Source organism: Sinohyriopsis cumingii, chromosome 10 (assembly GCF_028554795.1).
Source record: "Sinohyriopsis cumingii isolate HCF-2022 chromosome 10, ASM2855479v2, whole genome shotgun sequence".
NCBI lineage: Eukaryota > Metazoa > Mollusca > Bivalvia > Unionida > Unionidae > Sinohyriopsis > Sinohyriopsis cumingii.
Window position 1 is genome coordinate 11,357,240 of NC_142970.1, and position 17,943 is coordinate 11,375,182.

The window sequence follows — 17,943 nt, forward strand, 5'->3', positions numbered from 1 at the left end:
TTATCCACCAATAAGGTGACAACCTCTCACCTGGCACCGTAAAAGCTTCTTGCTCTCATGGATAATCATTATGAACGCATTGAGGTTGATCAGGGAATTCTAGTTCAACTTTAAAGAAATATCCCTGGTCTATGTTGCTGTTCGACTGTGTCTTTGCATGTGAACGTGTATGGGATCAATCTGCAGAAACTGACCAAGAGGTAATGATTGCACTACTGCCCACAATACAGATTACCGTCAAGATACATGATATAGCTATGTGGGACCCTTTTTATGTTTGGGTTGTTTGTGCGCATCCCGATGAGATGCTATTCATATACCGCTACGAAGTGAGCGCTCGATTGACATCGGCGAGCAATACCAACTTGATTTCATTTTATAAGCGATAATACTCGCGAACAGATCCGCGTTGCCAGCAAAGAAATAGCAAGGAGGGTGAACAGACCACTTGCTGGAAAGTCCATTTGCGGAAAATAAAGCTTCTTACAAAACTGAAAAATATAAGGTCAATAACTTCAAACCGAAGCCTCTAACCAAAACAGAGTTTCTCTAATTGGGTTATCTCACTTTCTTATTTTATCTGTGTCGTTCGTTTTGTTCAAAAAATGTATTAATGTTTTGTTTACGCATCCTGACACTCATTTGTGGTCACACCCTCACTGCTGCTGTAATGTGTGAGTAATCAAACCTTTATTATATTAATCTCTCAATCAAATATTTTATCAAAACCTACACGATATCGCTATCGAGGATCATGTACATTTATCGTGAAAAATCCGTGTGGGGTAGGTTGAACTTCTGAAAACAAGCGTTTGAAGTTAATGATATCCATATCCTCTGAACACTAAGTCTCATTAATATTTAGCAGAGTATGTGTATCGACTCCATTAAATATAGCTAAAATATTACAGTTATCTCTGATCACTTTAAGTGTTTGTGTATATCGCTGAGTGTACTTGGGTTTAGTTTTTTTGTGTACAACAATACCCGAGGGTGATTTATGTATATTGTGTTGTATTTCGAAATAGTGAGTTCTGTTCATCCCATGCCGCACGTGCGAAATGCTTTCGATGGGAAAAAGTGAATGCCTTCAGTGCACAGACGATATCTGTGTATAAATAGATCACCGTAGGTAAAACTCGTTACATTACGGATAGTCTTGTCAGTCAGCGGTCTACTTTAAGGACTTGCACATGGTCAGCTGTAGAGGTATGAAAATGTATTAATTTCTTGTGTATAAGATATAACTATTGTGCTACCACGTTTATATTTGCGTGTTTGCTATGTAGCTTTGGTTTACGCAGTATAAGCACATATTTATATTATTGTTTGCGACTTAGCAAGGGATTCGTATTTGTAATATAAGGCTACATTATTAAGAAATGTTTAGTACAGTTGGATTCTTATCGAGCATGGTTAGCTTTACATCTGAACCTGTTGCTTAGTAAGTTTTGTGCTGATCTTTCAGAGAATCATTAGCTAGTCTCCTTACATATAATATTTAAGCCGTTGGCTAATTTTAGGGTTCGTACAACCGATTGTATCTTTCGGGACTGTAAAGATGGTTTGTGTATCTGTCCCTTTTTGTTTGCATAATTTCACTATCTAAGTGAATTCATTTTACTGCATGAGTAAAATTCGACATTGTTTATTAGATGAGTAAACTATATCCATCTTTTCATCTTGAAATCACTGTGAACCTTTCACTCCATGACTTTGTATTTTGTAAAGTAATTTATTTGTATTTTTCATTACTAAGTATGTGTCCAGCATTATATCATGATATGCAATTAGATTATTAATAAATCCATAGAGGTCGTCTACTGATGGGGCTTCGTCAATATCGGTGATAAAATCATTAATATCATTACCGTTTCATTCAACAATTTTGCGTTTTCATTAAATTATTCAAGCACATCGTAGCATCTCTGATCATCTACGGATGGTGCAACCAATCATAACTTATCCAACTTGAGTATTAAGTATTAGATTGAACAACAATTGTGTCTTTCCAGACCGAGATGGACCTATGATAATTGCTCTGATATAATTCGGCAGATCTGGATGATGTTTTACTGGCTCTTGCTTTTGTGTCGTTTACAAATCAATGACATCCATGTTAAAAAAGTGTAATAAATATGGATTTTTATTGTGTTAGATGTAGAGATTCCATTTCCACAAGTGGATTAACAACATTAATAACAAAAAATAAATAAAAAGCGTGAGGTTACAGGCACGTGTGTGAAATGTGGTACAAAAATATATAAATCTATCTCCCTTCACAAGTCAATGAAAACAGGTGGTGATATCGCTGATAATTGGGAAAATTACCAGGAATTCCATGGGCTAAGTATTCTAGAGAAAAAACACATTCTGGGACATAATTAGTGTGGTCCTGTAACCCGGCTTGATATCCAACTTGACGAGCAAGATCAACCAAGACCTGGAGAGTATCCAATTAATTATATTGATCAAGCGTGTCATGTTCATGATGTAGTGTATAAACGTAAAGATTTGCAACAACGACATATTGCAGATGTGAAGTTGATTCACTCATTAAATTCCATAAAAATAAATCTCTCAGCGAACCATTAGCTAATTGGATGGTATGATCTGCGATGAAAGGTAAACTTGTATTAGGAGCCGGTAATTAATGAACCGAGTATTATAAAATAATGGAATCGCTTTATCATAACCCAAGAGAATATTGGAAGAGCTGAGCACTATTAGTAAACTTGCTGATGCAGCAAATGTCACACGTTCTGTTGCTGCAAAATGGTTTGCATGACAGGCAATATGGCAAATGTATCCATCACCACCTAAAAAACAGATACGCACATTTTGATGTCAGCGCTCATAATGAAATTCATCAAGCAGATATTTTTCTTTTACCACACGATACTATCAAAATTGTTAGACGTCAATCACGTACATGCAAATACGCGTTAACTGTCGTTGAAGTTGCAAGTAGGTATGAAGAAGCAGAAACACTATCAATTACAGCAGCAGCTGAAGTTGCATCCGCTTTTGAACGAATTTATCAACCAGAACCCTTGCGATGGCACAGTTGCAAGAGGCTGATCCTGGCAAGGGATTTTTTGGTGCAGTATCATCTTTGATGAAAAAACATAAAGTTAAAATCAGACGAGGACATACCACAATTCGTCTTGATCAGGCAAATGTTGAGCAATTTAATCTAATACTGTACTTGCTGAGCGGTTATTTGGATATCAATATTCAAAGAAAATAATTCTAAAATATATATCTCGTGAATTGGTTGCAAGACAACCAAGTGTGATACCTGCATTAAATAATGCGATTACTCATGCAATTTTTATGAAACCCATTAATGCAATCACTGAAAAATATACCATTTCACCGACATGACTTTTCAAAACAACTAGTACTAGGTAATGTGACCGTAAGTTATTTATATGAACCTGGCGAACTTGAAGGTTGTTCAAAAAGAGCGACTGATCCTATTTGGAGTGTGACGATTCATAATATTTCCAGTGTGGTAGACCTGCAATTTACAGAATAGATTCTACTTCTCCTCAACGTGAATTTGTACGCGAACAAGTACAAGTAATTCATGGAGACCACAATTACCACCGCGTTCACATTTATGAGCTAGCACCTCGAGGTCGATTACATTCGAGGTAGGTCAGCATCATCTTTTCACGTGTGACCAAGACTACTATTAATTCTATCTACGGTAAATTGTCTTGGATTATTATTTGAATACTGTCACAATATTACTGTGTTACAGCTCACACAATGATTATTTTGTTGTTGTTTCAGTGTCATGATAAATTCAGCGTCAAGGACAAAGTTACGTTTATTTTTTTTATTTGTTTTTTGGTCACATTGTTATTACTAATTTGTTTCTTACTATATCATCGTTAATTTCCTGAGTTTGATTATTATGTTTTGTGAAGACCATGATAACCTACCGCAGCTGAGATATTCTTCTAACTCGAGACACTGTGAGATTAAATAAGTTTGACCATTCGATACGATCAGCAATCAAAACAACTGTGTCGGAATTAGTTAATCCTTGAGATGAATGAATCGTCATTGAGTATCCTAGCTTCCATGCAGTGTTTTCCATAGCTAATGCGCTCTCAGCAAGATTGACAGGAACCTGAACAATATCATTTCATACAAGATTGTGTTTCTCTGACGATCCTAATACATCAACGTCTATATTTTGCCATCGGGTATCTGCTGAGCAATAACGCAATGGTATGGGTAGATTTTAACATTTTTCTGTATGTAACAAAAATAATTGTTGTTGAAGTGTATTACTACCTATCTTCCTACTTGCAACTATGAAATCATCTGGTCTCCATATATTCCAAATATTGTTTGTAGAAGTTTCTGACATTATGTCACGCATTATTTCACGCTGAACTTTATTTGGTGAATCCTGAATCAAGCGCCATATGTCACATATAATATTACCAGACATGCATGTTCGAAAAAATATAAACAAATCATGACATTTCAGTACCGTGAAAGTAGATAACTCTGTCAAATAAATCTTTCTCCAGTACATTAATAACGCATTTCTACCGCTTGTTCCTAGAAGACTAACTAGCGTGATGAATTTTTGTATTATTTGTGTCATCGTAACTAATTAAATACAATAATTTAACCAGGTGTGTCATAATTTGTATCAGTGAAGTAATATAAATTTGTAATAGTTCAAATTAGTGAAAGGATATTTATACCTTCTAGTTTCGTCTCCGATAAATTAAAAAAGCCAGAAAATTAATCGCCCACTTGTGTAATGCAGTATATCTCTTTGCTATACAGAAATACATGTATTTTAACCTTAACTTGGTCAGAAACATTAATATGATGTGCTATTAATTTTACAGTGTGTTCTGTTAATCGAAATAAATCCACGCTGCAGCTACTCATTATAATGATTATTTGTAGTAATCCGGGATAGGTAACGCTATAATAATTTCCGAAACGTATTTCAGTGGGTCCGTGGCGCAGTGCTAGCGTGTTGGAATCTCATACTCTATGTCTGGCGTTCTAATCACATGCTTGACAAATTTGTCGATGGCAGGGCCATAATCGCAATGTTTCATGACAAAAGCTGTGGTCCACGACAAACTCGAACTTCAAATGAAATTGTACTCCTTCCCACCATGTCACCCAGTGGTGGGTGCTCTTTTGCACTCTCCCGGGTTGATTAATGGGTGTGTGTGCAGACTGTTGAATGTAGAGAAGGCTCCATATATGTATTGTGCCGTCATTAGAATTAAGTTAGAGAAGATTGTATGTTGTGCAGTCCATATAATTAAGTTGTATGTTGTGTGTCCTTAGATTTAAGATTGCATATACGCTGTAAGTAGCTTAATACAATGATATAAATAATTTTATTTTAAATAGATATTTATTATATAATGAATTTTGAAATAATTAATGTTATTATTTCTGCAATTAAAAAATTAAAACATGACGGTATACAAATTCAACTTGCTCCTGACAATTTTTCTTTGTGATTTTGAATCTTTACAAAGACGAAAATTCGAGTATAGATATACGCTACCAGCATAGTTTATGTTTATAAAGCTCATTCAGCAGTATATGTTACAGTCTTTGGCTACTTTCAAAGATATATAGAAATTGAAAACTTCGTCTAACTTTCACGCGCGATTGGAAACATTTTATCAGAATTATCTCACGAATACGAAAGAGAAAGGATTATCAATATACGTGTGAGAAAATTAAGACAGATTATGTCAGATCGTGAAAACGAAAACACTCTCGTTAGTGAAAGTGAAAGTGCTGTCAGTGACTTTAGTAACAACGTCACTACAGGGGATTATGAAAGTGAAAGTAGTGAGACTGATGAAAACGAAAGTTATGGCAACAGGGGTCCCTGCCCTGGCTAGTGATTGTGAAAGTGAATATTTATTCAGATTATAATATTTGGCCTTGATTGTTCTGTCAAGAATTATTAGTATAATGTATTGTTCTGTTTTCAGTAGGATTTTTAATATTTTAAGTACCATTTACCCTATCAAATTATATAATCTAACTGGTTTTCATTATTTTAAAAATATTTACCCCATGAAATTATGAAATCAATGAAGAATAATATAATAATGATGATCCATATTATACTTATTCTGATAATAATGTTTACTCAGATTATAATATTTATTATGTAATTTTCATTTTTCAGTAGGATTTTCATTATTTTAGTAGTCATTTTACCCCATCAGTAATGAAAATCAGTCATATTGTCATCATTTTTGTTACGTTTACCAGACCAAATTATAAAATCTGACTGATTTTCATTACGTTAGTACAATTTTACCCCATCAAATTATAAAATCAGTGAAGAATAAGATAATGATATTTGTTCAGATTATAATATTTATTATGTAATTATTATTACATAATTTACTTTTTCAGTAGGATTTTCGTTCCTTTAGTACTATTTATCCCATCAATTTATGAAATCTAACTGATTTTCATTATTTTAGCACCATTTACCCTATCAAGTTATGAAATCAGTCCAATGATCATTATTTTATTAAATTTATCCCACGAAATTAACGAAAACACCAAAACAATAAAAATTGTTACAAGTATATAAGATTTGTTTAAGAAATTATTATTGCATAATTTTTTCGATGACATTTTTATTATTTTAGTAGCATTTACCACATCAAATTAATAAAATTGCTTGATAATCTGCAAAATTATGGGTAATATACCCATCAATTTGATGGAATTGTATGATAATATGAAATGTTATAGGTAATATGCCCATCAATTTGATGAAACTGTTTTATTCTAAATCAGATTTTAATGATAAAAAATATTGATAATATTTCTTCTGATCTAGATATTTATTCTGGTACTGATGCTTATTCTGATAATGATATTTATTATGTAATTTTCTGTTTGCAGTAGGATTTTCGTTATTCTGAGTATTATTTACCCCACCAAATTATAAAATCTGACAGATTTTCAATATTTTGTGTATAACTTACCCATTCAAATAATAAAATCTAACTGATCTTTATTATTTTAAGTATCATTTACCACACCAAATTCGACAATCAGCGAAAAACTTTTATTTTTATTCTGATAATAGCATTTATTCTGAATACGATATTTTTAAGCCGATCAAATTCAATAGACGAATGTGCATAACTCAGAATTTGATCTCTATCACACGTGATCGTAATAATATGTTCTAGCTGCATTTCATCGAACTGCTCCTCCGTTAACCAAAATTCTTCATCGCCGTATTAATCAATAATAATATGAACAATAAATTGTTTTGCCTTTATGGGGATCATGTCAGCATTGTTCTAACGGTACATTCAGGTAGATCTTTGTTGTATATAAAAACTCTCACGTGTTATTACATTATATAATACCCTTTTGATTAAATAATCAATTTGTAAAACGAAAAGATCCTTATGATTAGAATCGTTAAGACTTTACTTATATATTTATATTCAAAATCTCTTTTCTCAAATCAAGAACGTTTCCGGATTGGTCAGTAAGTTTGAAATGTATCCTTGATAATAACGGATTATGACATCTTATATAAACCGGAATAATGGGTTCTTGTACAAACAAATATGCAGGAGGAACTTGAGGCTAAATGTATATAGAATATATCCTTGCTGGGCCTGACTAGATTCTTCAAGATCTAATCGATAGCTGCCATAAATTACATCACATACAAGATGTACTGCAATAGTTGATGTTATATTTACAATTGCTGGGGAAATATGACGATTTTAACCGTATGGATCATTGTTATACCTGAGAAAACCTAGAGAAGGGGCTATTTTTCTCCATCAATCAATAATTTTAGGAACGTTTTCAGAGATAATATTAGTGACTGATTTCTTACTTCGTCGGTTTGAAATCCTGGCAGTAAAATATTTATTAAATCTGCTTCAGCTATTTTATAATGATTAGCAAATAGTCGCCTAGTACCTTTTCTGTTTTTTGTTTTGTTTCCTATAACATAAGTACTAGCATTTATTACCTCAAAAATAGTTTGATTAGCATACTGAAGATTTGATACAATTTGATTTGAATGTTGTATTGTTTCAATAATTTGTCTTGTTAAATCGTTATTATGATACTCCAGAATATAATTTTTAAATAACTGTTTTAATTTCGTTGGTATAGATAAAATGTTCATTTTTAATTTTATCAGCTAATGTTTTAAACTAATGTTCATAAAAATATCAGCGGAAGTTTTGAGATCATAATCAGTTATTGATATTGGTGTTTACAGGAAATATTTTACCACCAGAAAAAATTTATTTATCCCTGTAACGCTATGGATAACTATTTCGATATTCTGGGAGTTTTATATAGTTTATTTCGTTAGTGGAAAAATCATCTCGTTTCGGTTTTGGTGGTCCTTGATAAACAGGTGGAACCTCTGGTCATCATAATACGGATTTAATCGACGATAGATTTATATCTACCCCAGAATCTAGCGAATTTATTTATATCACTGATGATAACGTTGGTTCGTGAATAGTGATAGCTATCATATATTCACTTTCAGTAATATATTTAATTCTGCGCTGAAATTCATCATTTATTTGTTCAATTTCATAACTACCTGTAGAAATAATAACTTGCCAATCAAGAGTTCCATCTTGCTTATTTTCATACGAAATACCAGAGAATTATTTGCTTGCAATCTGCCAAATGAATTTGATCTAATATTTGGCCAATTAGGATCTACTCATAATCGTGCAAGTGCAATTTCTTTAACTGTAATTGCAATTGGAAAGTTGATGCTGAACTCAGGATTGGTCTACCTTGCTGATATCATCGTTATTTTTGATGGAGTTGTATCAACCACGAGCTGTTGCAACAGTTCTTGCGATGAAGACATTATTATTATAATTATTTTCTAAATCCCTATTTTCTAAATTAGGCGTAGATTCTATCACAGTCAATACGTCCTTGTAAATCATAGTCATTTCTGTGAACTCAAAATCTGATATTTTTCCATCACTGCGGTTTGATGATATCAACGAGGATAATTTGGGGTATGCTAGCGTCGCTGTGTGTAATTTTATTATATATCCATGTAATTTTGTATTTGTGAACTTATATATTTTATGCGAAGAACACCGGCAATTGCTGTTGCAGCTGAAACACCGTGTTACAACTGTTATTGATAACAATACTCCTGTTGCAACAATAGCGGCAGACACAGAATACACAATTATGTCAACAGCATCTACACGTATTGCGATATTTTTTTATACTTTTACTGTATATTCGTAAACGATATCTTTTAGTTTGGATTGCCACTTGCATGCTTGATTATATCAAAAACGTTGAACGTTAATTGGAAGGTTCATTATAATTTAATTACTAAGTAATTAATTGAGGTGTTTCCAGACACCACAAGTCAGGCACTGCCGTTAATTTTGTATCAGATGGTTCCAGCATAAATGTTTCTTCTTTCCCTTTATTTAACACAATAGACACGGTTCTAGAAAAATTATCGGTTGAATGACGCTAAAGATACGTTGTAAATATACTAAACTTTGCACCGCTGAACACGGACAGTCTATATACACCATAGACTTCCGCGGTATGTTTGATAATGTTATTTTGCTGTGACCATGTTTTTAATCCTGATGACACTGTGAATACCACGTTGATGATCTGTTTGTGAGGAATTTTAATTAGATTAACTGTTTAACAATATCAGGGATTCCACTGATGACACCTTCTAGTTTTTGCTTCTTCTAAAACCATCGATATTACTTTGCGCTAATCGTAATTAGCTCTAAAAATGATTTAGAATCTCTGATAACACCTAATCGTTTATTAATCGTTTCAATTTCTGATATAGCTGTTTTAATATCGCCGAGTTTTGTGTTTCAGAGAGTTTTACGTTAACAACCAATGGTCTTCCAAAGAAATCATATGCGATTTTGTTGACTTTTTGAGAGTTTCTACGAAGATTTGAAAAAATATTTACGTGAACGTTATACTCAGCTCGCAGCGTGGATAAATTGGTATCTACTATAATATAATTATTATCTTCACTTTTTTGTTACGGCATCTTTATCGGATTTTGGTTCTTTTGAAGCGGTATTAGAATTACCACTCATGTTGAATTCACCTGTGATCGTATCACCGGTGGATCGTAAACGATCATCAAAACGTTTTATAATTTCATTTCTGGTAGATGCGATTGATACATTTGAATATCTGATTCTACCGCTGCCAATAGATACTGGAATGTTACCTGTGGTAGCACCGAGAACTCTACGAACTATTTGGGCCCATTTAATATTAATCGTCTTTAAAACACATTATTTACCCTGAAAAATAACAACTTCATCCCGGTCAAATCCGGAGAGGTTCATAAGATCAGCGAGACCATCTCTGGTAGCGCAATTCGACTAATCAATCTCATCCTTTTTCTTGCCTTCAGTGATTGCACTGGTTGGAGATCTTCCGTAAATATCAACCATTATACTTTGAGATCTGTTTAAAACGACGCGTCTACTTGTATACTCGTGCACGACTTAATGAGGTGGTATTGTTGATGCAGATTCGGCGTCGAGTGCAGCAATTACTTCACGACCACATAATGGCGGATCTGTTATTTTCTGTATTGGTAATGTTGAATACCAGATCGGAGTTTGAAGTCCGCCGACGTATTTTAAATTTTCTATCAACTATACCACTATAATAACTTATTGCTCTGTTACCATCTATACCACTATGAAAATGATCTGCTATGTTACCAACTATACCACTATGAAAAGGATTTGCTATGTTACCAATTATACCACTACGAAAACGATTTCCTATGTAACCAACTATACCACTATGAAAACGATTTCCTATGTGATCAACTATAGCACTATGATAACGATTTGCTATGTAACCAACTGTACCACCATGAAAACGATTTGCTATGTTACCAACTATACCACCCACTATGAAAACGAGTTGCTATGTTACCAACTATAATCACTATGGAAACGATTTGCCATGTTACCAACTATAACCAATATGAAAACTATTTTCTATGTTACCAACTATACCACTATGAAAAAGATTTGCTATGTTACCAACTATACCACTATTAATTCTATTTGCAATGTAACCAACTATACCACTAGGGAAACGATTTGCTATGTTACCAACTATACCACCATGAAAACGTTTTGCAATGTTACCAAGTATACCACTATGAAAACGATTTATTTGTTATAAACTATAACCACTATCAAAACGATTTGCTGTTCCCAACTAAGCCACTATGAAAACGATTTGCTATGTTCCCAATTATAGCATTATGAAAAAGATTTGCTGTTGCCAACTGTAACCACTATGAAAACGATTTCCTGTTACCAACTAAACCACTATGAAAAGTATTTGCTATGCTACCAACTATACCATTATGAAAACAATTTGCTATGTTACCAACTATATCACTATGAAAACGATTTCTCTATCATTTAAACAAGACTGTCCTGCGTTTAAAAGGAAGTGATCTAGTGCCGAGGTTCATTGGTCATAGTCTGGTATCCTACTGTGTTTACACTTCTTTTCACTAAGTGAGAGAAGCAATAAAGGCTATGATACCATATTTACGAAGGTAATAAGATCCACTAATTATCACAGTCAACAAAGCTCGATATCTCACTAAGGGAAGCAATATAGGCTATCTGACATTTTTACGCTGACAAGCGACCCTCCATACTCTTGACAAGAATCGTCAGCAATTATCACAATGACTAAGCCGTACATCTGACGATGATATGGCAATAAAGCTAAAGGGATTACTTACCTCTTTATATCGATTAAAACTGAGTCTTTATGTTGACTCTCATGAGGGATACCTGTTATGTTTTTGTACTAATATGCTGGCGGCTGGTCACATTAGAGAAGTGGCCATTTCTTCAGGGGTACTTTTGAACACAAGCTTGTCAGTGTCAAGGGATTTTGGATGTACAAAGCGGTTGGTCACTAGTCAAAGGGGGTGCGTTCAAGATACTGATTTTCGTTTACATCTGTTCTTTGATGTGTTTCAATATCGTATCAAAATAATTTTGTCCCTTAACATTCGCACAATGTAGAGCACTCTTTCAAGTTCCTTATCTATCACACTTAATCCCTGGTTTATGTTTATCATGCTGCTTTTTTTTTTACATATTAAAGGCATTAGGAACTGTAATAAACTGAATGACGATTCGTTTTTCGTTTATAATAGTAAAAATGACCTAACCAATACAGTAATGGAAAATAATCCCGACTGCTGCTATGGATACTGCAACATATTACACTTTCGCTTACTTACCAGTATCTCCCCGATCTTCGCCCTGGCCTTCCTGAAACACAGGAAGAGTATCATTAGAGACACGTTGAATTGGACATGAGTTTATATGTATATATAAAGTCTGTACTTGATGATTTTTGAAAATTTGATTTTCTGGGTTTTAACAGGATACTGAGCACATTATTGGCTTTACCAAGTCCGAGGAATTGTGATCGAGGTGTAGTAGCATAGCAATAAATTATTGCCCCGACCCTAGCATAACCTTAGTAAGGGTCCCCTCATAATAAAAAGGTTGCTTAATGGGGAGTTTACGCTCGTACCGGGCTTTCTAATATTTGAAGCGTCATTCAGTGACACATTAGTATTATGAATGGTACATTTTATGCCTGCCCTGCATTTAACAATCCTTTTAGTAGAAAACAATGTTTTGCACAGAAATAGAGTTCTCGGTTCAGTGACAGTATCTTTGACCTCTGACCTCTTAACTCCCAAATGCATAGGTTTATTTTCCTTGCCCAAAGTGCAAGCCATCTACAATAGTCCATCAAAAGTATGCCATGTGGAACTATTGATATTGTACAGAAGCCAGTATGTCTCCTGCAGGAACAGCGACCTTGCCCTTTCATCACCGAATTAATAAACTGGTGAAAGAAAATACAAACAATGTAGAGGTGGCATCTTTATATATCTGCAGTGCTTCAATCGTATCATTGAACTTTGTGCCGGTGATGAAAAAAAATATGCCAAAGATGACAGGTGTGTTATCTTATTGGCCTTCAAAGATCATCAGATGTATCAAACCTCTGGGCCTATTGCAAGATGTTGCTACCATATGGAACTATGGGGACGTTATGACGAAGCCACTATAAGGGGTCAGAGTTTATGTTTTGCTCCATTATGTTTGATGATGCATTTACAGAACAAGCTGAACTCTTGATATCAAACGCAACCATTATTTAGGATAATGGAAGACATTGTCCCAATGTTACAGACCCTGTCTAATACTTCAAAACATTTTGGAAAAATGAGCAACCAATTTTCACTGTTGTCTTCATTAGATTAAACACTCTCATAACTCTCGACTGTCTATTTCCGAACTCGACCCTGCAGCAGTTAGATATATGAAGAAAATAATTCATAAAGGAGGAAAGAAGCAATCTTCAGCTGGAGCGGATGGAATTCTTATGATGCCATGTAACTGTTCTATAATGTTAGTCACAACTATCTTGTACGTTCCCACATGAATGTAAACTTTACTAGCTGCACTCCTTTATTAGGGACCTGAATAAAGCGGAGGATTTAGACAATGTTTGCTGGACGCAACTGTCATTACAGAGATGGAGACCATGCCAACTCATCAGAATAGGCTATTTATCGAGTATATACTGTAGGAAAAAAACGTGGATCTCACATTCAATAACAATTATGGAGAGGTCAACGAACTGAAACGTTTAATTGCCCAGCCTATTTTTCCTGATTCTTTGAAATTGTGGGAAGAACGTATAAGAGGCACCGTACCTATGCCGTGCTAGATTACCCAAATAAGGTACATTTCCATCGCGGCAAAATCTAAATTTTTCCTACTGCAGAATTACCAAATGCCAAGCTGAAAATATTCTGCATCCTGCTATTGTTCACATTATATGTCTTCCATATCTTCATCACAACACAAGAAATATGAAATTGTGCCTAGCTGATAATAGTCAGCCATTGAGCTCAGTGACACAGGAAACACTTGTTATACAACAAACTAAATGTAAGCCTGAGTAGGAGTCTTTCTACCAAATTTACAAGAACTTAATAAACATTACAATTAATTACTTGATATATTTACAAGTTCTAAAGAGTAAATATGATAATATATTGAATACATCTACCCTGTTTTTTCTTCTTTGTTATCTGTTATGTATATTTGTTTGTTAGTCCATTGTATTTTTAATTTCATTATATGATATTGTAATGTAACATTCTATGTTGGACTTAACCGTGTCCAAAGTCATATTTATTTTCTATTTAGCTTGATTTATTGATTATTATTTATTCTGTAAACAACTAATACATAGCAAGAACATTTTCTCTGTGTATGGTTTTACAATTAGGATCATTATTAAACGAAAACATATATATTTGGGCCTAGGTTTAGGACATTGAAATTTGATTTTAAATAAACCTATCCTACCTGACAGAGTACACATCTTGTACTATAATTTTGTTAATATATATTTTTTTATAACTAACATTTTATTTTGTAAACATTGTGAACTTTCTAGAAGCAACCTTTCCATTAGGTAATATTTGTTGTTAGAACATGCTAGTTGAGGACATTACAATCTTGTTTCTCTAGTAATTATTTATTCATGCTTTAAGGTCTAGGAGATTCTTGTTACCAGTATTTCATTTGAACTGAAATTAATTTTCTCAAATTAATACTTCTCTGGAAATATAAAATGGTCTGATAACTATCTTGGAAACATAGACTGATTTACAGTGATATTTCAAAGAAAGATTTATGTATAGTACTGTATTATTGTGATCCAACAAAAGACTGTTGATACATCAACACGCTAGTAGCCACTAACGACACATGAAAACTTTCAGCGTTGGATTTGGTTTGGATGTGCACTAAAGTTTATTTAGAACATTTATTATTAGAATTTATGTATGTAATTCTATGATTATTTGGATATATAATTCACAATACTATAAGTTATTTTCTTATAATTTTCACTTTGTGTTCGAGAGAAATAAATTTGTTCCATTGTGTTACTTGTTCTAAGACCATAGAGTCGTCAAACCTCCCTATGGCTAGAGTCATTCGAATCCTTAGTACCTTCAAGTTCTGGAAAATCTGACCAATGTTATCAGATCAGCGCGGTTATAATACAAAAAAACAACTTCAAACAGAAAATAGTTTTAAAACAATAATACACATAACTCCATCACTAGTGTTTGTTTTAACATGCCATACAGAAGCAACACAATTGTCATTCAAAGTTTTCTGGCCAAAGATAATTGACAGGAAACTAAGATAATACCAATGGACAGCCATACTAGATTCAAGAATTGCACAAGTTTTATTTAGAACCAATTAGATACCATGAAATTAATTTAGCCTAAACCCAGTGTGACTTTCTATTAAGGAGTAGCAATATAAATATTTGAATGCCTGATCATCACCATTTTCAATTAGAACCAAACAAACATTATAAAAAAATATTCCTGTGAAATCCTCAAGTCAATAATATTCATCCATTCAAAAGAGCTAGGAATAACAAGTTGAACATGGCCACCATGGCAGCCATATTGGTTGTCCAGTACTTAATAAATGGCCCAGATATTTGTTTTTGTAATATTTACAGGTGTGCAATGCCTTTAGGTATTTCAGATACAATTTACAATGCTTTTAATTCAGCTTTGGAGTCCTTAGTTTGTTTCAGTGACTATAAACTAAGTTTAATTCCTTAATATTTAACTCCATTTTATTCACATACCAGTAATTTCACATACTTGCCTCAGTTATCAAATCCTGTCAAATACACAACTGTGTATGGTTTATTTGTGAAGTCTTTATGCGACCTTAACAGTAAGGTCAATTGGGTTAAATGTCACATTATCAACTAAGCTGGTGAAAAGTTACATTTGCCTGACATTATGAGATATTGTATTGTGATACATGTAGTGTGGACTTCAAGAGGACAATGAATCTGTATATGTATCATATTAAAATAAACTCTTATTGTAATTTATGCTGAAATATACCAATATTAAACTTGTCTGATTAGCGTACTATGTCGAAACCACCAGTTATATGTATATATTTTTTTGAGCTGGTAATACAGTAATATAGGACAGTGTTTAATCTTGCTATTAATATTATATCTATGGAAAGTGTCCGTACATCTAGGACTCTGGCTCCTCTATTTGTGGGAATATCTGTCATCTGCATGCACATCTGGTGTTAAAGTGCAAGACAGTGCTTGGACTAATGGATATTTAATGGATACCAGTAGGTGTAATTCATTGTGCAGGAACATGTCAAACAAAAGATTTATAGGTTACTGCATTTGTATGGGAAAATATGAACGAGCTTTTTTGGCTGGAATACTGTACGACCTTGGGAGTGCAGTAGATCCATCCGACAAAACGAGTTCATATTTTCCCATACAAATGCAGTAACCTTTTTATTATATGATCATTTTCTTATTCTACCAAAGATTTAATAATATAAACAAAATACACTACAAGAAACAACGTAAATGAATCAATGGCGTATTCCAAACTAAATACACAAGCGCAGATTTATAATTACACAATAACATCATTATTAATGCGCACATAACTCCGCCCAGATAAATTTGAACTTAGTCGCGCGCTCAATATAACTTTCGAAAGAAGATTGGCGTGTCTAGTTAAAATTGAAATTTGCAGTCATATTGTGAATGAATGCGCATTGCAACAACTTTTCCATTTGATCTGGAATGAATATATTTTGGTATTTTGTTTCGATTCGACGAATAACTGTGATTTTGGACTGGATTCATCTGTGCAAATTATACATGACATACATTGGATTGAAGCGGCACGGAAGACGCGTGTTTACATCTGCAAATGAGTTTCTGTTTCTGTCACTGAATGTTTGAAATCATAATGTGGGAAAAATGTGAAGTCTTTCAATTGCAATTATCAAAAAGACGCTATGGAATATAATGCTTATTTCATTTTGAGTGCAGTAAGGAGGATGAAATTGCACTTATCATCGAAATTACAGCACGATTTCGAAATGTGTAATCCAGATTGAAAACCTATGACATGGCTCATGTACGTCGGATTTGCAGAATTAAGAAAATACTTTTTGAGGAAATTCAGGATGTAAAACTGTAAGTATATTTGATTTTGCCATTCTCATCACCTGCTAAAGAAGAGAGTATATGACTTGTCACTTGTATGTTATTTGTAAGGACCTTATCTTGCGTCTGTTATATACTGTAGCTAGCCTAAATCCGTAACATTGTATCAACGCGGAATGTGCAAAAGCAGCTGGTATGTGGCAGTTTACGAAACATCTGTTTTAGTTAATTCAGAAACAAATTCAAACAACCACAACGTAAAGAGCCTCTTACGCGAGTGTACATGATTTGTGTACAAATCAAAAGTGCTGGCGTCTGGGTCCATGGTTTGTTTACAATATGTGTATTGTTGCGCGGATTCAATATCGGGTAATACTGCACCATACTGACAATGTAAAGTTAACGGGGAAAAACATAAGCATATAATAAGCAGAGTTATTAGCAAAATAAGACATCTCTGTATGTGCAAAATGAGCCACCAATGTGGGTATGTGAGAAAGCTTGCCAGTGTCTTTCTGGCTCTTCCCATGTTAGTTCTCCACCATCCATACTGTCCATCAAGCATATTGTATTATTGCTAAAATATTTAATGTATCTACGATGTATGCAGTGTGGCAATTTTAATGATCTCTAGCACTGGAACATGATGAAATATACATGTAGCATCCTGTCCTATCCAGTGCACCAGGCCGACCAGTACCGTTTGTATAAATCTTTGGTAAGACTCGACCAGGCTTTGAACCAGTGACCTCCCGCATTCAAGGCGGA

General features: G+C 33.9%; 1 protein-coding gene across 4 annotated transcripts in view; it reads right to left on the bottom strand.

Annotated features, from left to right (window-relative positions):
- LOC149789593 (uncharacterized) overlaps positions 1 to 17,943 on the bottom strand; it is a 119,870-nt gene that overhangs the window by 20,943 nt on the left and 80,984 nt on the right. For all 4 annotated transcript variants that reach the window (XM_089971611.1, XM_089971612.1, XM_089971614.1 and 1 more), the window contains one exon: positions 12,350 to 12,380. In XM_089971611.1, coding sequence (XP_089827737.1) covers positions 12,350 to 12,380 — 31 coding nt within the window. The remainder of the gene's footprint in view (positions 1 to 12,349; positions 12,381 to 17,943) is intronic.